Genomic DNA, 22,632 nt, shown 5'->3' with positions numbered 1-22,632 from the left:
GCGCGATGACGTCGGGATGCGTCAGCCTGTCGGGCCTACCCCTGCACACCGACCGGAAGATTCAGCCCCACGTAGCAGCGCGTTATGTGCCACGGGGCAGATTATCTCCTTGGCCATCCCAGGTGGCACGGAAGCTTGGCGAATGAAGCACCAAAAAAAAAAGGGGGGCGATTTTATACTAATACACACACTGGAACAAAGTAGCGTAGATTCTCATACTTACACAGCAACAAGCGGTGACTGTGATCTGGATGGTGTTCCTTCCTGGTTGGCAAACATGCTTCAGATGCAAAGGCTTGTGAGAAGTCTTGTTGTCACCTCTCTCGATGGTGAGGGGTGTGGCATTCACGCTGACCTGAACAGATGCTGGCCAGTTTGTATTCATCTGCCGGTCTTCATGGTGGTAACACTTAAACTGAAGCTCCAAGTCAGACCTGCAATAGATCAAAATTCATTCTCACTACAGAGGTTGCATGTGCTCGCACTTGTACACAGGGCTGGGGGCCACCGCAGCGTTGCAGTCAGTGCAAAAGAGAACTTGCATTCCAATTTGCCTGCCTTTCCTCCATTGCAGACTCAACCCAACTGGGTCCATTTCGCGTCGGCTCCACTTGAAGCTGATGCTGGCCCCAGACCCGAGAACCTTCACTCCCCCCTTGCACTGCAGCCAGTATGCCAGTCCAATGTGCCTTTAACCTGAGAAAGGTCAACATCTGTACAAGTTCCTCCCAGCTTTCTTCAAAATCTCCAGTCATCTGGGGAGCGACACTTGCGTCCTGAGAGAAAGCAGAGCTCTCTGCTGCCAGTAAAATCTGGCCAGCATCTGATTTTCTTTATTTCTGCCCCTACCTTTCCTGAAACCATGAACTCCCTCCAATTCTCACAGGACACCAGGCAGTGCCCAGTACATTCCAGATGTGCCCCTTATTCATGTGTAAGCTTAATAACGTGTGGTCAGTAGGCTAGATAACCTTGGAAGGCGTCACAGTTGAGTCCTAGTCTTGAGGGATTGAACCTGCACGTTTCCAAGTCTTTATACCTCAGCTATTCACTAGGTAAATCTCGCTGAGCCACCGGTCTGACCTACTCTTTAATGTATCTCCTTCGTATCAGCATAATCACATCGCATTCACATCAGTGAGATAACAAAGAATGTGAGGAATTCCTCCCTCTTCCCCAGTCATCCACGGTCAACGAAAGCTTTTCTCTTTATTCATTCATGGGATGTGGGCATCATTAGGAAGGTCACCATTTATTGCCTATTCCCAATTGCTCTTGAAGTGGTGTTGGGGAGTCACATTCTGGAACTGCTGCAGTGTGTGGTGAAGCTGCTGCCACAGTGCTGGTGGATAGAGAGCTCATATAGCTTTTCTTTGTCATTTCCAGAGGGCAGTTAAGAGTCAACCACATCGCTGTGGGTCTGGAGTCACACAAAGGCCAGACCGGGTAAGGGCGGCAGCTTTTGTTATTGAACCCAATGCTTCTTACAGGAATCCAGTAGCTCCATAGTCATCATTACCTTTTTATTCCAGAATGATTTAATTAACTGAATTTAAGTTCCCTATGGTGCCATGGTGGGATTTGAACTCTTGTCTCTGGATCATTAGCGGGCCTCTGAATTACTAGTCCAGTAACATAACTACTATGCTGCTGTACCTCCTGGTTAAATGGTGTCCATTTAATGAGCAAAATGGTTCTGAAACAAATCCCCCCCCCATATAGTGCTGGAGAATACAGGACATCAGGTTAAAAGATTCACTCCCTGGTAGCGAGGTCAACATTCACACCATTTAAAATATAGAGGGTGAATGCCTCCACAAAACAGCAAAACAATTTCACCCTCCTTGCTGGCTGTGGGATCTTGCTGTGCGCAAACCTTGACTGCGTTTGCTTACAAAACAATAGTGACTGTACTTGAAAAGCAGGTTACCCTCAAGGGATGGGAAAGGAGCCGTGCAAATTCGCAAGCTGCGATCTCACAGTATAATTTCAGCACCATGGGATCCACAATCATAAAGTACCCCAATAAATTTATGCCGCTCAAACATTAGCTAATAAAGCTTGGACTGAGTATCTTGCCCCAGTGCCTGGCTTGGCTCAGGTACAGTGCTCTAACTTCAGGGCAGAAGGTTGCAAGTTTAAGCCCGACCCCAAGGGCAGAATCTTACAGCCCCGTTGCGGTGGGAGAAGGGCCGTACTACGCAGCGGGTAGTTCAACAGTCGGGACCGGAAAATCCCACCGGTGGGAGGGGCCGGAAAATCCCACCCCAAGGCTTGAACACAGCGCCTAGGCTTTCAATTCAGAGCAGCGCTGATGGAGGTGTTTGTCTTTCCAATGAGGCATTAATAAACCGAGGCACCATCTGTCCGTTCAGGAGGGCGTAGGAGAATCCGTGGCGCTACTGGAAGAGGAGCAGGGAGTGTTCTCCGGAGTCTTGGTCAACTTTCACCCCTAAGCCAACACCAGGAGAACAGTTTGAAATTTGGCATTCTTGCATTTGTCCTGATGAGTGCAAGGTGAAAAGCTTCGGCAACACCTATCCCTTTTCCTCAATAGAAGAGATTCATTGATCATTTTATCTCCTTGCTGGCTGTGGGATCTTGCTGTGTGCGAACGTTTACTGCATTTGTTTACAAAACAATAGTGACTCGTACTCCAAAAGCAGGTTACCCCCCCAAGGGATGAGAAAGGCGCCGTGCAAATGCAAGCTATTTCCTTCTTTGCTCTTACCTCCACATTAACGTCTGGTGCACTGACTGCCGCAGGTGGAAGACATGGTTACTGACTGCCAGATTGTGCTCTAGTCGGAAGGGCTCTAACACCACACCGTCTCGGACCGGGAACGTCAGCCGGAGCTCATCGTTGGCTGAGACCAAAGAGGGAGAGAAAGTGTCAACTTTCCCTTTAGCATCTGTGGCACAGTAAAAACGTGGTTTTCATATCATCGCCAGAGTTTCATTTTAAGGAAACAATTCCCTCTTTCCCACCCCCAGATTTTGTACATCTTGTCCGAGATGGGAGATTGGAATAGTTTGGGCCAGGGAATTTAACAGGATTGTGACTCTGCCAATGGCCTTGCAGGAGGTAGAATTTAAGCTGGGAAAAGTGGAAGATAATGTTTCTTCCCCTTCCCCCACTAACCAGTTCCCCACTCCTCCAATGCCCACTAACCTCACCCCAGGGATAGGAAACTTGTCACTAACTGACAAACTTCAAGTTGACTTAACTGATATTTGATTCAATCCACAAATCTTTTCTTTGTAAGTCCATGAACCCGACCAGATCTCAGTTGCAGTTAAACGGAGAGAAGTCTGAAAGCGCGTTTCAGGTTGGAATACATTATGAAAATAGCCCCACTGATTTTTAAGTAACGTTTTAATCCATTTGAGGAGTGTAAGATCTATAGTGTTGTGTATTGAGTTATAATTATGACAATACTGAACGCGAGTCAATGGTATAATGTCAGCATGTCCCAGGAATATTCTCATCCTCCCATCCAATGGTATTTTGAACTCTCCTCAATGTGTCACAATTAGTCAGCATGGGAAACCATTCCAGATGCTCCATGTGAAGGAATTTGTTCTGCCCTCAGCCTTGAATGTTACTTTTCACCAGTTTAGATGTAGGGCCTCTGGCCCCAATTTGAAAGCAAAATGAAGGATTTACCTTCATGACATTTTGGGGCAGAAAGCTGATGGGGGAAGCCACTTAATAAATAAAAGAAATAGGGAGCAGTTTTTAGTTAATGCAAGTGCGCTCCTTGGATGATTTAAAACTGTACAGATACAGGGCGGTAGATATACCAAGACAGAAAGGGACAACGTGATGAGGACTCTGAAAGGGTTAACATCACCATCTGTGCAGAAGGTGACGGAACTTGATGCAAACATTTTAACTGTTTATACGATAATATTGCAAGGTATAATTTACAGGCAGTCGCGTTAAAAACAAACTCTACACTTCACAAGCTGGGGCGTCGACAAAACAGACTGACAGCCATCTGCAATGCCTGGCACCCTTTCCTTCCTCTGATAGTAACTTATACTAAGGCCCAGACAGACCTAACGGTTCAGGAAATTCATGGAATGGGAAACGAATGAACTCAAGAAAGGAGTATTTGTTAACCGAGCGTTTGATCACAAGGTGAACAAAATGGCGTGAGAGAAACTAGAATGGCGAAACTCAACCGAAAACACACCTATTAGATTTGCCATTCGGTTTATTGGATACTTGTCTATTTTAATTTTATGTCTTTCCTGCACACTCTTTGGTGCTCCTCAGATCACACAATGACAAAGGGCGCAGGGCATAATCGTAACTTTGGAGCTAAGCCAGTTAAAAGCAAACCCAGCAAAAAACGCAAAGGAGGCGAGAATGTGGAATGCACATCCCAAGTGGAGGATGGGGATGCATTCCTTCACGGCTTCTGCGCCCCCCCCCATAACTTAAACGGAAACCCTGACTTCCAATGAGAGAAGTCTGAAGGAAATTCTCCTCCCTCCCTCCGCTCCCTCATTGATGTAAAGTCAAGCGAGGGGTTCAAAAAGCTGATTGATATTTACTAAGGGATTTCGGATCATGAGATGGAGAAAAGATTTGGGATTGAGAATAGAAGTATACAGCTGGCATTGGCTTATAAATATCAACAGGCCAATATTATTCCGTGGGGGAGTGTGGGGGGGGGACCTCGAGACCAACACCAGTAATCTCAGGGTGTATTCTCCTACTCATCATAACATCAGGGGAAACTCTGCCGAGATAGTGGAAATGGCCAATTCCCGCTGTTCCTTTTGCTAAAGTGACAGTGGGAGATCAGGACTCCCCCTGTGGAAACTCCCTTCAATTGTCCGATCATGGGTTTTGAAATGGTTGGGAGCCACTCTATGGGCTAAGAATAACATGGCAGCCTTGATGAGCATTTTATGTATTCAAGCAGAAAGCCCTTTTGGGAGTTGCTGACCATCCTACGACACGGGCCTACAAAGCAAGAAGCGGAGATTTGAAGAGTTGGATCCTGGACTGCACCATGTCACGATCCCAGTTTTAAAAACATTTTGACACGGTCACCCGACTCACTTGGAGGTGGTGGTGGCAAGGAGCTGAGATTGGGCTTGATATCAGGTGGGAATGGTGGCTTTACATCCTGGTTAGGAGACAGGTATGGTGGAATACTGCTTCCTGGAGTCATAGGTGGAGTGGGATTTCCTGGTACAGGCGAATGAGGGTAGCTTGCCACAGACCTTGGAGGCTAAAAGAAAGAAGAAGTGATGATTGTACTGAGTACTTCACAGAAATCACATACATTCTCATGTGTCAGATCCATGGTGATTCGAATTCAATAACTGTATCATGCAACAGACATTAATAACTTTTAATCCACTGAAACTATGGTAGAATTTTTGCACCGTTTCCAAAATCTTGTCAACGGTCAAATTTATTCAGTTTTCAGAGAAAGCTCCTTTATTTGGAGGAATCTGTAGAAATGAAACCACCCCTTTATCCCCTTTAACAAAAGCAATCAGAACTGACCTATGGACACTGAGAGCCAACTGGTATCTAATAACGCAATCTGTCATAAAAGAGGCCCATCCCCATTAATCACATTCCTTTCATAACATGTCAGCTGTGATGAAGAAACGTTACAGAATGAGAAAATTCCCACCGCCTGGGAACAGGACAGTGCAAAGACCTGATTCAAAGCACAGCTGGGGTAGCTCTCAAAAGCTGAGTTTGAACTATTCCTGTATGGACCAAGCGACTTCCAGGAACCATAAGTGCTTCGGCTTTGTCTCAGCTGAATGGTTTCATCTTTGTGACATACGGGGTTGGGGGGTGTGGGGGGGTGGAGGGGGTGGGTGGGTGGGGGGGGGGGAAGGTGGGTGGGGGTGGAGAGGGGAGGGCAATTTTTTTGAAGTTTAAAATGCAATCATTTTTATCTGCCTCAATGCCTCACACTGCTCCACTATCCTTTAGGAAGCAAGTTTTTTTTTTTCCCCCCTTCACGTTTCTCAGTCTGAGCTTTGTTCCTTGTGGGCTTTAAGCTGCGCTACAAGCTTTTCCTCTTTGCCAACATCATCTCTGAAGTCCAACTCCATCTGATCTCCGAAGTCTGGAACCTCTTGCCTCCCTCAATCTTCCCTTGTACAAATGTTCAAAGCCTTTGAATCCAGTGACCCCACAACCACCAACCCCACCCCCACACTGCCCCACCCCCTAGTCCTGACCTCCTGACCTTCCCTCCTGGTCATTCCTGCTCTCCTAGACCCAGCGCCCTCTTTTTAAGGACTTTAGCCCTCCACGTATGCTTCCTAATTGTTTTTTTTTTAAAAAAAGTTCACACTGGCGAAGACAACTCTCAATACACTCTGCTGGAAATATTAGAATTCAGATACTACGTGGCCTTGTAAAATGTCAGCTATGTAAGTGAACAGATATCAGCTGTCAATTTGCTTAATTAACAAAAAAAATTTTTTTAGCAGTTTTTTTTTAAGTGTGTGGAGTAGAATCAGTAAGAACAATGTAATCTTACTTTGGTTTCTTTTCCACTCCCAGCATTTGTGATGGAGAGACAGAGAGGACACTAGTCAGGCAGTCAGCGATCAGAAGAGGATGGGATGTTTCCAATTATTGTGTTCATTAGTAATAAAAAACAGAATTGGCAGGTTTACTGAACTGTAAAAATTTGCTAACTCAACATTGTTATTCCATAGTTAAAGCAAAAGCATTGCTTTCCTCATGTGACATAACCTATCGTAATATATGTTGCAACATTGAGGATGCACTGATAACAGTTTAGCATCAGGAGGCCTGACGTGTTGTTTGAACAGCTTGCATAGTCAAGGATGCTTTCCCACGTATTAAGTTGGAGGGTTGTTTTTTTAGAGTTATGCTATTGGAAGGGTGGTTTACCTTCCAAAGGGCGCGGCCATTGTTGGGCACTAAAGACGAGGGAGTTCGGAGACAAGAAATGCTGGAATTGGGTGCAAAGAGAAAACTGTGCCTCAGTTGAATAAAGGGATGACTATGAATCTGGCATCTGAACTATGGGGCCCACCAAGACAGAAGGAAAGGATTAAAATTCAGAGAATTTTAGCCGTGGTGCAAAAAGTACCAGTAATACAACTAGACCCAAATAAGTGTCCAAAATACTGTGAACTAAGCACAAACTGAGACAATTTTAGTAACAATGACACATATCTAGGAATAAAAGTCCAACACATACAGAGCAATTAAAGATGAGAGACCAACATTATGGAACAGATACAATGTTATCTGTACCCTCTTTCAATTCTATCCTTCCCCTCTCCGTTGGTTTCCAGTTCATTTCTGATTTCACAATCGCTCAAACCACTGTCTAAGTCACTGGAGAACAGTGGCGCCCATTTAAGTGACGGATTCATTTACAAGGCTGGTCCCCACAGTGGAAATCCAGTTCATGGATGAAGTGTGCCAGAGGACGGATGCAACAATGGCATGCAAAACGTTAAATAAAAACACTATCAACAGTGATCAGTAGGAAATATTACAAGAAATATAACTAGGACAGAGACACTTTGTACCTACCTGCTGGGGGTGGGGTTGAGCAAACCGTGGGACAAATATGCCCCCAAGTGATGCAATGGGATGCTTACATAAACATGCAGAGGCTCAAGATATTGTCAGATTGCATTCATAGAAAACGGTTAGTTCTCTCGCATGTGAACATGCAAACCCACCAGATGAAAATAAAGTCGCAATGAGAAAAGAAATAGTGAGTTTGACCCATCACGACTGGACATCATTTGTACGCATGTAACATGCTTTTAAATGGGAGTCGTGGTGATATGTGACTGCACCGACAGAGGATGGGGGAAGAGGCTGGACTGACACAGCTTGCTGTTTACTGCAATTCTGAGTGGCCAGCATTTCACAGTTCATCATCAAAATTCCAACAGGGTAATATCCCAGGTCAACCGGGTCTAATTCGGGATGAAAATCAGGAGAGATGTGGGAAAATTGGTTCGTACAATTCTCATCTTGAGTTTTAGAAAAACAGCAATGTACCAAATGTGCAAAAAAAAAAAGTGGTTTAGCATTTTCAACTGTCTTTGAACTTTAGATGTCCTTCAAACTGTTCATGTAACAAACATTTTTGAAGTAAGTGGTGTCACATTGCAGTAAAAAATACTCTCAACAGCTTCTAACAAGAGGAGGTTGGAGGAGAGCCTTTAATGAAGAGGACTCCCCCTGTGCACTCCACTACAATTCCCCTCCCCCCTCAATCCCTACTTTCTCTGCTGGAGGGCTTATTTTTGCCCTTGCTGGAAAACTCCCCCCAGGTCCCAGCAGCCATTGTACCTCAGCCAAGTGACCATGCTTCACAAGTCTGATAGAAAATGAGGCACCGACTTTAATTGGATGGTGGTGGGTGGAAGAGGGACCAGGTGCCCGCGAGCTCAAATCGGGTGGTGCACTCAGGATTGGGAAGCCCGGTTAGGCCCCATTACCATGACGTTCATGGACCTCATGCCAGTGGGTGGAAGGTGAAGATCACAGGCAGCCTAAGACTGCTGGGATTGGTCTCCAGCTGTGAGGTAGGCGGGGGTCAAAGAGTAATCAAGAGTGAACGCCTACCTTATGAGACTCAGAGGAGCATCCCTGCCCCACATAAAAATCAAAAACTGGCCTGGGCTTCTTTCAGCCCACAATCCCCCTTCTGGTGTCTCTGCTCTCCTACTCAGCCTTGAATAGAATTAGCAGACCCGGTATTGGAACTGCATGTTTTACAGACCCCATTGCTGCTTTACTTTGGATGTCCAGCTCACCTGCTCATAAGAAGTTAATATCTACCAGAAAGGCAATAGGCCTTCTTGAATGCACCCCCCTCCAACCCACAACGCCCCCCTCCAACCCACACCCCCCCCTCCAACCCACAACCCCCCCCCTCCAACCCACACCCCCCCCTCCAACCCACAACCCCCCCCCCTCCAACCCACACCCCCCAAACCCTGACTAGCTTCCACTGGGGGGGTAGGGAGAAGTTACAGTCAGCACCCTGCCCACACACCCCCACCCCAAGAGTCAGTATAAGCTCTTTGTGACTGAGGAGGGGTGGGAGGTGGGATCCCAGTCTAGTTTTCACCTGCTGCCTGCACCAGTGACACTTGCAGCAAGAGCCAATCAACTGCAATGAGGTGGGGGGGGGGGTGGGTGTGTGGAATCCTGAGGCCAATTACAGCCTCTGGCTGACAATGGACGTCAAGTTGGGGAGTTTGTCTTGTCTGGTGTTGCCCAGGCAAAGTATTTGCACAGGCACGCTAGCCCTTGGCTGCCAGTGACTGGTAAAAGAACCAATATAATATGTTCTGTCTGCAGCTGCACCATTTACTGTGTTACCCTCGCTCCCCAATCACTCGGACTGCTTTGCAACAAAGCTCTACAGGAAATAAGCAGTGAAAAACACTCTCCTGTTGTGAAAGAGGTGAGAGAAAATGCAGCTACTAGAGTGTTAGGCATGTTGCTGAACTTCAGAAGGTGTGCAACAAGAGCTGGGGGGAGAAGCTTTTCTCCCTCGAGAACTTACCCCATTCAGGCTACTTTGACTGTAGGTATAGCCACTCCCAGCAAAACTGTTGTTCTGTCCATTAAACTGCTCTGCCTGTTGCAGTTAAGAAAAGGGTGAGGGGGGAGGGGGAATGTGGAAAAAGAAAAGAATGGCAGTCAGCAGTCAATTCAACTCCACTGGGCAAGTAAGAGACACTTCAGGTCAAACACCAAGACATAGCAAATGTAAATTAGCAAGATGTGCACTTACCTTGTAGTACTGAGCCATATTGACAGGAGGCGGTGGGTACTGGCCTGTGTTCTGTTGGCCAGGCATCCTCTGGCCAGGGTAACTGGGCGATGTGATGGGCCTTTGGGGGTTCCCTGTTGGATACTGGCCAGGCTGATTGGCAAACTGGCTGCTTGGTCCATACTGCTGGGCCCCATAGCTTGGCTGCAAAATACACATCTCCTTATAGTATTTTGGGCCTCTCGTGGATACAAAGCCAGCGTTGACGGACAACTGGCTATTTGAAGGCAGACTGAAGAAGCGTAACAACGGCTGCTGCACAAGGCAGCAAACGCAGCGGCGTTCCAATGCTGGCTGCCTTGTGCGAGCTGGCAGGGTGGTTTGAGAGCTCCTGAACTTAGTGGAGTCGGTGATACCTAAGCGGGGCACACATTTCCATACAAGACAGAGCAAACTGCTGACAAACTCAGAGCATGGGGTGATGGGCAGGCAAGAAATCAATAAGTTCTAACAGGGGAGGGTGGGAGTTGGGGGGTGGGGGGGAGCGGGGTGGGAAGATGAAAACCAGGATTATTTACAAGATGTACTCAAAGGCAAATTTATGGGCTAGTTCAGTGATTGAACAGGTCACAGTAAATGAGGTGTGTTGTTAAGCATTAATAAATACAAACACATTCAATTTGAATTAATCTGTTAGTAATGTTTAAAAATACGGTGATGCGCAATGTTAATTGTCAACTAATAAGTGTTAAATTGTATTCAGGTGGTGAGCATTAACTGGGGATTCACTTGTGCTCCTATAAATAGGAACAGACTGAAAATTCTTGTTGTTGGGTTTGGAGATGTATGTTTATAACGCATGTCTCTAAATTAACGATTATAAGGTATGTAAAGATTAGGTTCCTGTTCTGTCCTTCACTGCATGGCTTTCTGGGATAGTAGACATAAGCAAATGCCTGTTAACTCTTCGGTTTTACTCACCTCACCGGGATAAGGCCTTTTCACTCCCTGCATGGGCATCGGCTGAGATGGTCTTGGGCCTGGGTACCCCTGCTGTGCCACTCTCTGGCTGTGGGATGCAAACACCTGATTCATCCCTGGTGGTCTGGGCTGGTTGATGGGCATGGGTGGCCCACTCATGCTGGATGGAGTCATCCCACCTCCCATCCCTCCTGGGTTCATGTTGCCCTGCATGGATGATGGCCCCCGACCTCCCTGCTGGCTCATGAACTGACTGTTGTAGGCCTGTGCTGGGCCCATCTGCAAAAGAGAAGGAAGAGCCTTGAGAAAGAAACAGGGAACAGTCGGGTTAGAGCCAACGTGCCATGAAGCCAATGCGCGGTGCCGTGAGGGCTTGTATCCTGTGTTGTGGCTGCAGTGACTGTGGTACAAATCCAAGTCACAGCCCAGCTTGCTGAACCAGCTTGTCCCTGGAGAGGGAGCACATGGTATCTGCCCATCTGAGGCCTTCCACAAGCGAGGGCACCAGAGGAACTGGAGTGTAGAACCAGCACCAGGAACAACATTATGTTTTAATTTGATCATTTTCCTTTGCTTTTACTAATACTGTGGGGTTTATTGCCTTTGAAACCGGGCACTTGTGTTAACATATTCCCTTTTAATGACATCCATGTCTTCCTAATTAGCATTGTATGAAACAGGTAGACCCAATGTGTAAGCTGCTGTCTCACCTGTGCCAGCTGTGGCTCAGTGGAAGGCACTGTTGCCTCAGAGTCAGGAGAGTGTGGTTCAAATCTCACCCCAAGGGCTGGAGCACATAACCTAGGCTGACACTTCCCGGTGCAGTGCAGATGGAGCACGGCACTGTTGGAGGTGCCACCTCTCAGATGAAATCCATCAATATCACAAAATATTCAAGACTATCTAGTAATTTATCTCGTTGCAATGTGCAATTTGGATGCCACGTTTCCAACATTGCAACAATCTCGCCAAAGATCCACGCACAGGAATATGACATTTGACCCAACAGGGCAATGCTGGTGTTCAAGTCACATACAAGCCTAATCCTCAACCCCTCTTCGTCTAACCCCATCAACAATATGTAAGGGGATGGGAGCATAGTGATTATTATTAACGCAAAGGCCTGGATTCATGATCTGGAGACACGAGTTCAAATCCCACCACAACAGATGAGGAATTCAATAAATCAGGAATAAAAGGCTAGTCTCAGTAATGGTGACCCATGAAAAAAATTTTCTTAGGGACGGAAATCTGCATTGCTAACCTGGCCTGGCCTATATGTGACTCCAGGCCCACAGCAATATGAAATAGTCTAGCATCTGATTCAACATGAATCATCATCACCTTCTCAAGAGCAATTAGGGTGCATGGTAAATGCACACATCCCATGAATGAATAAATAAAACCTATTCTTCTATTCCTGTCTCCCTCATGCACCTATCTAGCCTCTCCTTGAATGTATCCCGGCTATTTGTCTTATGCAGTGAGTTCCACCTTCTAACCGTTCTCTGGGCAAAGATGTTCCCGCTGAAGTGACTATGATTCAAAAGTCTCTACTAAAGCACTTGAGGTGTCCTGCAGCCGTGAAAGGCGCTATAGAAATGCAAGTTTGTTCTTTGAAAGCACCAATGCATCGCCACATTAACACACCACAATACCATGACCATTAGACACGCAACGAATGGATCTACGAGGAGCAAACAAGAGTTGGCTTCTTACAACGAAGACGGAGCCTTACCGGGCCATACTGGTTCATCTCCTGGTTCTGTTTCTCTTGCAGGGCAGCCACCGTGGCGGTTGCTGTCGCTGTCGCTGTTGCTGCAGCAGCTGCAACTGCTGCCGCTGCCGCTGCGGCAGCTGGCTGGGTAAAATCTGTTGGCGGCCTGCTGTGTGGAGGCATGCCCATGGAGCCAGGGGCATTGGGACCACCAGGGTAACTGGAAGAGAGTGGAAAAGAAACAGCATCCAATTAGACATCATTCCTCGCAACAATATATATATATATTTAAAAAAAACAGAACTGAAGCCATGGGACACATTTATAGTTACACTTCTCTCTGCAGTTTTAAAAGGGGTCTGGCATAAACCACAATACTGAACTGCATGAGCGATGTGAGACAGTAATAAAATGTCGGGGATGCACTGTGTTATACATAAAAAGTCAAAGGGCAGAGGTTAGTGCTCGAGATTTTCTACATGTGAGGAGGAGGTGGTGAGCACCACCGTCTTTGGAAGGAGGGAGTTAAGAACCAGACTAGACTGTGCGCTTTCCAGTGTGAGATCGGCGGGTTGCCTGGTGAGAGAGGCAGGGAAGGAACGATTTCTTTCTACACGTGTGGAAGCGGAGAGTGAGGATTTTGACGTTTTTTTATGTAGGGGTGAAAGAGATGAGACAGGTTGGACTAGGGAAGCCCCTGGCGCGCGCACACTGCCAGCCAGGTCTGTGCCTGGCCGTCTGGGAAATAGCCACTTGTTGGGTCGCTTGGCTGCAGAAGGTCACCCAGTTAGATGGACAAAAAAAGCGAAAGTGGGAGTTTTTAAACCAACATTCCAAATGAAAACAGGAGGCCAAAAGATAAAAAAAGAAAAGAAAATTAAACCGGAGCATTGGGACGTGTGAAAATTATACAAGTTGGGATGTTTGGAAATATAAGCACAAGTCCTCTCCGTGTCATCGACTGAATCCTCTTCAGCCACTCCACACGCTCCCATTGTTCAAGTCTGGAATAATGACCACTTGCTTCTGCTTCGGCGCTTTTGCCAGCTCAGTATTGTATTGCACGCGCTCCTCCAGAATCCTGGAAGCAGCCTCCTTTGTGTTGAGACACCAACAGCACGTGGGTTTTACCTGCTCCCAAAGTTGCCACTTCCCGGGTAGTTTGGTCGCCCGTACATGCCCTGCTGCATGTACGCCTGGTTGGAACCACCCTTGCCGGCTGAGAACTGCTGTTGCTGACTGGCAAACTGAGGCGAGTTTATCCCAGGATTGTTTGCTGACATCCCAGAGCCCATTGGATTGCCTCCTGGGGTCATGGGGTTATTGGCATTTGCCATTGGATTTCCCAGCACCTGCTTGCAGGAAGAGAAAGTAACTTTACTACAAGGTACTGGATAAATGAGACAGAAAAGCATCGAGTTTCTGCGCAGGACCGCTAACAATAGACGAAGAATGGTGGCGTGGTGGGAACGTCACTGGACGAGTAACCCAGAGGGCTCCGGCTAACGCTTTGGGTACTTGGGTTCAAATCCCATCGCTGGCGGAATTTAAATTCAATTAATAAATATAGAATTGAAAGCCGGTCTCAATAATGGCGAGCTTGAAACTATCAACGGATGTTGGAAGCCCATCTGGTTCACCCATGTCCCTTTAGGGAAGGAAATCTGCCACCTTTACCCGGTCTGGCCTACATGTGACCCCAGGCCCACAGCTTAACAGATCTCCAAAATGGCCACGCAAACCACTCAGCTCAAAGGCAATTGGGGGACGGGCAACAAATGCTGGCCTTGCCAGCGACGGCCATATCCCATGAAAGAATAAAGAAAAAAAAAACATACTTTGTAACGTCCCTTAGCTTCACAGCGAGATTCCAAGATCTAGCTCGTTTGGTGAGTTGCAATGCAATCCACTTATTTCAGGCTTCTCTTTTAAACTGGCAATCTCTCCCATTGCAGGTAGCTCACCAATCATTCCTCCCGGCCTGACTATGAAACACCTTTCGACATGCGAGTGCACTTAAATGCCCAATGTCAGCCTTTTCTCTTCCTGTCTCAATGGGCGCAATATATTTTATAGCCGCGTGGATCTTTACAAACCTAATTCTTTCAAGGGAATTTAAGTGGCAGGATATGAGTCAAAGAATTTCCTCCCCCCCCACCACCTCCTCCTCTGTCCTGAAGGCACAGACTCATAAAATGAAAGGAATTACAGCAGAGTGGGCTATTCAGCCCTTTGTCCCTGTGTTGGTTCTTTAACTGGAGACATCTGCTCTAACCCCATTCCCCTTCCTGCTTCATTTCATATTCTTCCTTTCCAAATACTTGTACAATACTCTTTAAAATAACACACCCTCAATAGACACCTGTGGTAAAGCATTCCACTTTTAATAACCCTATGCATGAAACGGTTTCTTCAAACTTCATTCTTCTAGTGTTAACCCAAATTGAAACATGAGGAAATGGTTTTCACACAAAATTTCTCAATCTTGAAAATCTCTGTTACCCACCGCCCTCCACTCCTCCACCCCCCACCACTCCCCACCACCTTAGTCTTCTCTGCTCCCTTTCCTCATAATTATAACCTCTCATCTCTGGTATCACTCTAGTGAATCTTAGCTGTACCTTTTCCATGTTTTAAATGGCCTTCCAATAATGATGTGGCCACAACAGAACGCATTAACCCCACTGCAGACCAACAAATTTCATATACAAACTCAACATCACTCCCCTTTCTTTTATTTTCATGTATAAAACATGGATTCCCACCTCAGTGCATCTGGGGTTTGCCTCCAGATGATGTCCTCTAGAACAACACGAAATGTTCAGTTTTCATGCGCGCCCCCTGACACAATGAGCCATTGGCAGGCCATTCAACCTCGCAGCTGTCCTGAGCCTGTCTGTGCCAAACGTCCACTGAATTGTTTCTCCAACACTGGGGTGTAACGGGAACTGCAGCCGATTTTCAGGAGCCCTGAAACCAATTCTCGACTCCCTACTGCTAACCTGGTTGAGATTAGCCAACTCAATCCAGAGAGAAGCCAAGCTCATGTCCTTCTTGCTCAATGTGCCTTGTCCTGCGTTTACCAGCTGAGTCACTGGTGGAGTTTGGAGGTTGGTTTTCAGCTGCTTTAGAGTTCTGGGCCGCCAGAATTTAATGCAACTATATTGCAAACAATTGTTATAAATGACTTTTCAAACAGTTTAATTTATTACTTGCCTTGTAGATTGCCTGAGATACATTATGGAACTGACATTACCTGGCTTTGTGATGTGTTGGTGACTCCCCACACAGTTGTAACTACTGACAACGACCCTGGTGGTTGACTCGTGTTTTGCTGCCAAGGGACAGGGTCATAGGTGAATGAGCCATCGCTGCATGAGAGAGAGAGAGAGAAACAATTACTGCAAGGTAATTTGTCCACTCATCCCTACATCATTCCCTACAGGATCAGAATTCAGAACTCCCTTAAAAACAGCCCTTAAAATGAATGGATATGCTAAGTAGTTTGAACAAACTGTGCTGAGCTCAAGTTGTGCTGGCACAGCCCAAGGTGAATTGGAGATTCATTGTTGAAGGCAGTTTCCGTATGTTGGTGGGTCCTCAGAACGGCCAAGTTAAAAATAAACAGCAGGAAATGGCTGGCTTCCTTTGAAATACTTTTGACACATTGAACTTTGCTGGCCTGATCCACGAAGCAAGACAGATATTTCGGCAGATCACCCATGGCAATCTCCACACTAAGTTGAACGCTGAGGGGTTGCATTTAGGGCAGTGGGAGTATTTCAAGTGAAATAGCAGCAGAGGGAAAGTTATTAAAGGAATATCCATTCATAAGTTACGGTTAAATACAGTCACAGTTAAAATGGTTCACAAAAAGAAAGGATGTGGAGGCCTATTCGTCCATTGGGTTCAGCTATCCAGAATGACCCTTAAAGTCCTCATTCAATTGGTTCTTAAAAGATTCCAAGGTTTTAGTTTCCACTGCTTTCCCTGGAAATTCATTCTGTATGTTGATTATTCTTCACGTGATGAAGAATTTCATGGCATCTCTCCTACATTCACTATTTCTTCGTTTGAACCTATCCCCCTTTCACAAGTTAATATCCTGAATTTGCTTATTTCCATTGTCTTAACTATCTTAAGATATCTTTAAAAACGGTCTCTCAGATGCCTGCATTCCAGGTTAAAAAGTCCAACTTTCTCCAGTCGATCCTCATCAAATTGTTGACATGAGATGTCAACCTTCTTTGCACTGCCTCCAATGTTCAAATGTGTCTCAGTGATGAGAAATGGGCACTGCACTCGAAGTGAGTCCCGACTAGAGCACTGTACACCGTTCACTATGTTGACTGTGTAGTTCAGCCTTTATTGGTTTTGTTGGTTGAAGCTCTGCTTTGGTTGGACTTGACGAGTCTATTAAGCCTCCAAGATTTCTCTTGAATTCATCTGTTGTTATTTCAACACCGGTCATGGACTAAATACTTTGCTTAATTTTTCCTTCCTGCATGTAGTCGGTACCTGAAGTTGACCAGCAATAAAATCAACTCCATTGTTCTTCTCACCTCCTTATCTCGCCCAACCCATTCTGTAATCTTGGAGTTACCTGCTTGATGCCTACCCTAACGTTGTACCGCCTGCACCCTTTGGGTTGGGTTTCTGAATTCAGTTCATCCATGTAAATGAGAAATAGTGATGTTTGATGTGGGTTCACAGCTCCACAGGGATTAAGGAAACTATCAGTGACAGTGAGGTGTGGGAGCAGGTATCATGGTGACAGAGGCTACATTAACAAGAGGCAGAATAATGCAGCTTTTGAGGAGGGGTGTGGGGGGAGGAACGTGTGGTATGGGATGAGAAAGAGCACAGATGAAGGGTGAAGCAATGGGGATAAGCGGGGAGGGAATGGGCGATCGGGTATGAGGCAAAGCCACCATAAGGTAGGGCAGGATACAGGTGCCAAGGGTCTACTCCACTGAACTGACAGTCTAGATTATGTGCTCATGTCTTTGGAGTGAGACTTGAACCCATGACCTTCTGAGTTTAAGGTGAGAATGTTACCACTGAGCCACGTCTGACATCTAGGAGAGACCGATGAAAAACAGCAACATGAGCAAGACACAGGCAGGCCCAGAGAGAGAGATTCCATCCTCCAACTTAACATGAGCAATGCATATAACCAGGCACACACACATATATCAATTGTCACACACAGAAGAATCTATTGTTCTATGTCTGAGGTAAATGTGCATCCGATAGAAAATAAGACCCTTCATCCCTCATGCTACACATGGAAAAGTTGAGTTTGGTCTAATGGTGACCGCTGGGGATCCTCAGCTACTTTGTCGGGTTGACAGGAAGTTGCCTGTGGCAGGGGCCTCTTCGGCATCACCAGCGTCAACAAAGCACTTGGCAACAGCCCCGGGTGCATTCGGAGCCAGCAGCCGCTCAAAGTTAACTCCTAGATTTATTGCTAATAAGGAACCACAACATTACAAGCTAGCAGCCACTCCACCCCACAAAAGAACAATAAAGCTGAACCTGTTGGCAAGAAGATTATCCATTTCAGGGATGTGTTAATTATCTTGGTAATAAAATGCTCCATTAATCAACTGCACTCGTGTGCATGCACACACGCGCGCCACTGGATAGTGAGTAGGAGAGGATGATTGTCTTGAGTTTCGCTTCCCATGTCTGAAGGCATCAAGGTTAAATGAAGCACCTCCATAAACTGTGACCTGGCTGCAATCCCCTAACTCCGTTCAGACATAACAGGTGCAGCCTCCTCAGAACGTGTTATATATTTTTGTTTGACTGTGTGTTTCACAGCTTATAAGAGATGCAAGTGGAGAGAGACTAGAACAAAGGCTCGGCTGAAATGGTCTGTTATTTCATGCAGCACGACAGCTGAATAAAAAGACAATTTTAAAAGACTTAATAAACTCATAGATGTGTCCTTCGGAAACCATTCAGCAGTAATAATGGGAGGCATTATTCAGAAGTAGCTCAACAGACCAGGAGGTTGGTGTCTCAATAAGCTTTGCCAGTTGCATTAATAAAAAAATTAACGGACTCACCCAGCTAATTAACAGCAGCAATCCCATTTTACAATCTTCTCAAAATAATGTTAAGCTTTATAAATATCTCAAAATCTGTTCTCAGCAACATTTATATTAATGGATATTATGCCTTATACATTTGGAGTGGTGTAAACTGACATTTCCCTACATTCTGTACCCAGCAGATCATCAGGTTAGCTGTGACCCTCCGCACTGCTCCCAAAGATGTGCCTCCATTTTCATCACCAAACAATGCCCGGACACCACGGGTATCTATGGTCCTGTGCAGTAGTTGCCCAGCAAATCATGGGTATCATTCTACCTCCTCTCCTGCGCTCAAGTTACACCGGCTTCATGGCTGCTAATGAAGCATGATATATCTCTGCTGAGATCCAAGTTTGATCACAGTAATCAGGAGACCACCCACAGTACCAGAGATCACCAACAGGGATCATCAGATCATAAATGGTCCCAGAGATCAGATTGCGAGCAGTCTCAAGAGATCAGCAAATTACAAACCGTCTCAAAGATCAGCAGAACAGTCCCAGAGATCAGCAGATCACAAACAGTCCCAGAGATCAGCAGATCACAAACAGTCTCAAGAAATCAGCAGATCACAAATAATCCCAAGAGATAAGCAGATGAGAGGCACCCTCTACATGGTCATACAGCTACACCCAGCCGCCTAAAGTCAAGGAAGAGCTTCATGAACAGTGTTGTTCCATTACAATCAGCCCCATCTGAAGCACGCCTCGCCTTGTGGAAAGACCGGCTCGCCAGTCTCGAACAACCCCAAGCGATGGAAATTCTACTAGATGAAGGCCTTCCCCCAGGAGCTAATTACAACTGGGCAACCTGGAAGTGCCTTAACAGACTTAGGACTGGTGTAGGTCGTTCAAAGGTGTCACTAAGAAAATGGGGATATACAACCAGCCCGACAATTTGTGAATGTGGAACTGAGCCACAGACTATGCAACATCCCCTGCAATGTCTATCGCTAGAGGAACTCTGCAATGTCAATCCTAGAGGAACCCTGCACTGCCTATCGCTAGAGGAACTCTGCAATGTCTATCACTAGAGGAACCCTGCACTGTTGCAGATCTTGCCGGATTCAACAACAAGGCACAAAAATGTGTCCAGTTCTGGCTGGGCCGTGTATAGACTGTCCATGGACACCATAAGAAGAAGCAGATCACAAACAGTCCCAGAGATCAGATCAGATCAGCAGATCACAGACAGCCACAGAGATCAGCAGATCACAGACAGCCACAGAGATCAGCAGATCACAAACCGTCCCAAGAGATCAGCAGATCATAGACAGTCCCAGAGATAGCAGATCACAAACAGTCCCAAGAGATCAGCAGATCACAAGCAGTACAAGAGATCAGCAGATCTCAAGCAGTCCCAAAAGATCAGCAGATCTCAAACAGTCCCATAGATCAGCAGATCACAAACAGTACCAGAGATCAGATCATGTCAGCAGATCACAGGCAGCCACAGAGATCAGCAGATCTCAATAAATCCAAATAGATCATATAAGATCAGCAGATCACAAACAGTCCCATAGATCAGATCAGCAGATCACAAACAGTCTCAAGAGATTAGCAGATCACAAACAGTCCCATAGATCAGATCAGATCACAAACAGTCTCAAGAGATTAGCAGTTCACAAACAGTCCCAAGAGATCAGCAGATTACAAACAGCCCCAAGAGATCAGCAGACCACAAACAGCCCCAGTGATCAGATCACAAGCAGTCCAAGAGATCAGCAGATCACAAACAGCCCATAGATCAGCAGATCAAAGACTGTCCCAGAGATAGCAGATCACAAGCAGTCCCAAGACATCAGATCACAAGCAGTCCAAGAGATCAGCAGATCAGAAACAGTCCCATAGATCAGCAGATCACAGGCAGGCACACTAGAGGAACCCTGCAATGTCTATCACTAGAGGAACCCTGCAATGCCTATCGCTAGAGGAACCCTGCAATGTCTATCACTAGAGGAACCCTGCAATGCCTATCACTAGAGGAACCCTGCAATGTCTATCACTAGAGGAACCCTGCAATGTCTATCACTAGAGGAACCCTGCAATGTCTATCACTAGAGGAACCCTGCAATGTCTATCACTAGAGGAACCCTGCAATGTCTATCACTAGAGGAACCCTGCAATGTCTATCACTAGAGGAACCCTGCAATGTCTATCGCTAGAGGAACTCTGCAATGTCTATCACTAGAGGAACCCTGCAATGTCTATCGCTAGAGGAACTCTGCAATGTCTATCACTAGAGGAACCCTGCACTGTTGCAGATCTTGCCGGATTCAACAACAAGGCACAAAAATGTGTCCAGTTCTGGCTGGGCCGTGTATAGACTGTCCATGGACACCATAAGAAGAAGCAGATCACAAACAGTCCCAAGAGATCAGCAGATCACAAGCAGTCCCAAAAGATCAGCAGATCACAAACAGTGCCAAGAGATCAGCAGATCACAAACAGTGCCAAGAGATCAGCAGATCACAAACAGTGCCAAGAGATCAGCAGATCACAAACAGTGCCAAGAGATCAGCAGATCACAAACAGTCCCAAGAGATCAGCAGATCACAAACAGCCCCAAGAGATCAGCAGATCACAAACAGTCCCAAGAGATCAGCAGATCACAAACATTCCCAAGAGATCAGCAGATCACAAATAGTTCCAAGAGATCAACAGATCAGAAACAGTGCCAAGAGATCAGCAGGTCACAAACAGTGCCAAGAGATCAGCAGATTACAAACAGTCCCAAGAGATCAGCAGATCACAAACAGTCCCAAGAGATCAGCAGATCACAAACAGTCCCAAGAGATCAGCAGATCACAAACAGTCCCAAGAGATCAGCAGATCACAAACATCCCAAGAGATTAGCAGATCACAAACTGTCCTGTAGATCAGATCAGATCAGATCAGCAGATCACAAACAGTCCCAAGAGATCAGCAGATCACAAACATCCCAAGAGATTAGCAGATCACAAACTGTCCTGTAGATCAGATCAGATCAGATCAGCAGATCACAAACAGTCCCAGAGATCAGCAGATCACAAACAGCCCAAATTGATCAGCAGATCTCAAGCAGTCCCAAGAGATCAGACCAGATGATCACAAACAGCCCCAGAGATCAGCAGATCACAAACAGTCCCAGTGATCAGCAGATCACAAACAGTCCCAGAGATCAGCAGATCACAAACAGTCCCAGAGATCAGCAGATCACAAACAGTCCCAGTGATCATCAGATCACAGTCTCAAAGATCAGCAGATCACAGAGAGTCCAAGCAATCCCCGTGTATACAACGTATTAACCCTTAAAACTCCACCTGCATCTCTCTGTATGGAACCTTTACGCTGGTTTTATTCGCGACTAATGCAATGGCCCCACCCCCCTCCCCGCCTTAGATTGCAGAAGGTCTCCGAGGACAGTTGGAAGGGAGAATGTAGAAAATCTCATCTGTAGTGACTGACCTGTGGGGCCCAGGAGGGAGTGTTGGTTTCATGGAGTTCATAGGGTTCATCGGTGGCTGCATGGGCAGTTTCCCAGGGGTGTCGTTCTGACGGCTCTTCTGGTGGCGAAGTAACAGGAGTCGCCCTAAATCCTCACACCACGATGACAGGAGAGCTGTGCAGAGAGAAAAGACCGGGATAAGAACCTTATCCTTCCAAAAAAGCATTGTTGATGACAATTTTTTAAAAGTACACATTAAGGTCTCTAAAGTTGCGAAGATTGACTGGGATTAAGTTCAGTGGTTGTCATGGGATAGTTACTGCTCAGTCCCTGACACACAGGCACACGCACACAGTCACGGAGTCAAACACACAGACACATAGCAACACAGTCACACACACACACCAGAGTCACAGGCACACACCACCTCTCACACACAAACACACGGTACCAGAACAGAAAGAGACTCTCCTGCCTAAATCAAAGTTCACCACTTGAGAAACAGACAAAATGGAGGCTTTTTCATCTGGAGAGTTTGGCTCCTGCATTATGACCTGAACCAACAACCAGGCGCCAAACAATACCCACTGTAGAACTGACCCATCCTCATCGAACTGTCATTTTACGTTTAAAG

The 22,632-nt window shown here is 46.2% G+C and overlaps 1 protein-coding gene across 18 annotated transcripts in view; it reads right to left on the bottom strand.

Moving 5' to 3' along the window:
* The window catches only part of zmiz1a (zinc finger, MIZ-type containing 1a), a 438,054-nt gene that overhangs the window by 22,054 nt on the left and 393,368 nt on the right, over positions 1 to 22,632 (bottom strand). For 9 of the 18 annotated variants that reach the window (XM_078530852.1, XM_078530851.1, XM_078530853.1 and 6 more), the window contains 11 exons: positions 22,019 to 22,172; positions 15,728 to 15,842; positions 13,603 to 13,826; positions 12,493 to 12,691; positions 10,755 to 11,033; positions 9,795 to 9,977; positions 9,564 to 9,638; positions 6,531 to 6,581; positions 5,078 to 5,249; positions 2,732 to 2,912; positions 224 to 434 (listed from right to left, as the gene is read on the bottom strand). In XM_078530852.1, the coding sequence (XP_078386978.1) occupies positions 224 to 434; positions 2,732 to 2,912; positions 5,078 to 5,249; positions 6,531 to 6,581; positions 9,564 to 9,638; positions 9,795 to 9,977; positions 10,755 to 11,033; positions 12,493 to 12,691; positions 13,603 to 13,826; positions 15,728 to 15,842; positions 22,019 to 22,172 (1,844 nt within the window). Of the gene's footprint in view, positions 1 to 223; positions 435 to 2,731; positions 2,913 to 5,077; positions 5,250 to 6,530; positions 6,582 to 9,563; positions 9,639 to 9,794; positions 9,978 to 10,754; positions 11,034 to 12,492; positions 12,692 to 13,602; positions 13,827 to 15,727; positions 15,843 to 22,018; positions 22,175 to 22,632 lie in introns of all 18 variants that reach the window. The other 9 variants (XM_078530870.1, XM_078530859.1, XM_078530856.1 and 6 more) reach the window with 8 other exon arrangements.

This window comes from Cetorhinus maximus, chromosome 27 (assembly GCF_964194155.1).
Source record: "Cetorhinus maximus chromosome 27, sCetMax3.hap1.1, whole genome shotgun sequence".
In the NCBI taxonomy this organism is placed as follows: domain Eukaryota; kingdom Metazoa; phylum Chordata; class Chondrichthyes; order Lamniformes; family Cetorhinidae; genus Cetorhinus; species Cetorhinus maximus.
The sequence above is the reverse complement of the archived record's forward strand: the minus strand, read 5'-3'. Positions and strand labels throughout refer to the sequence as shown.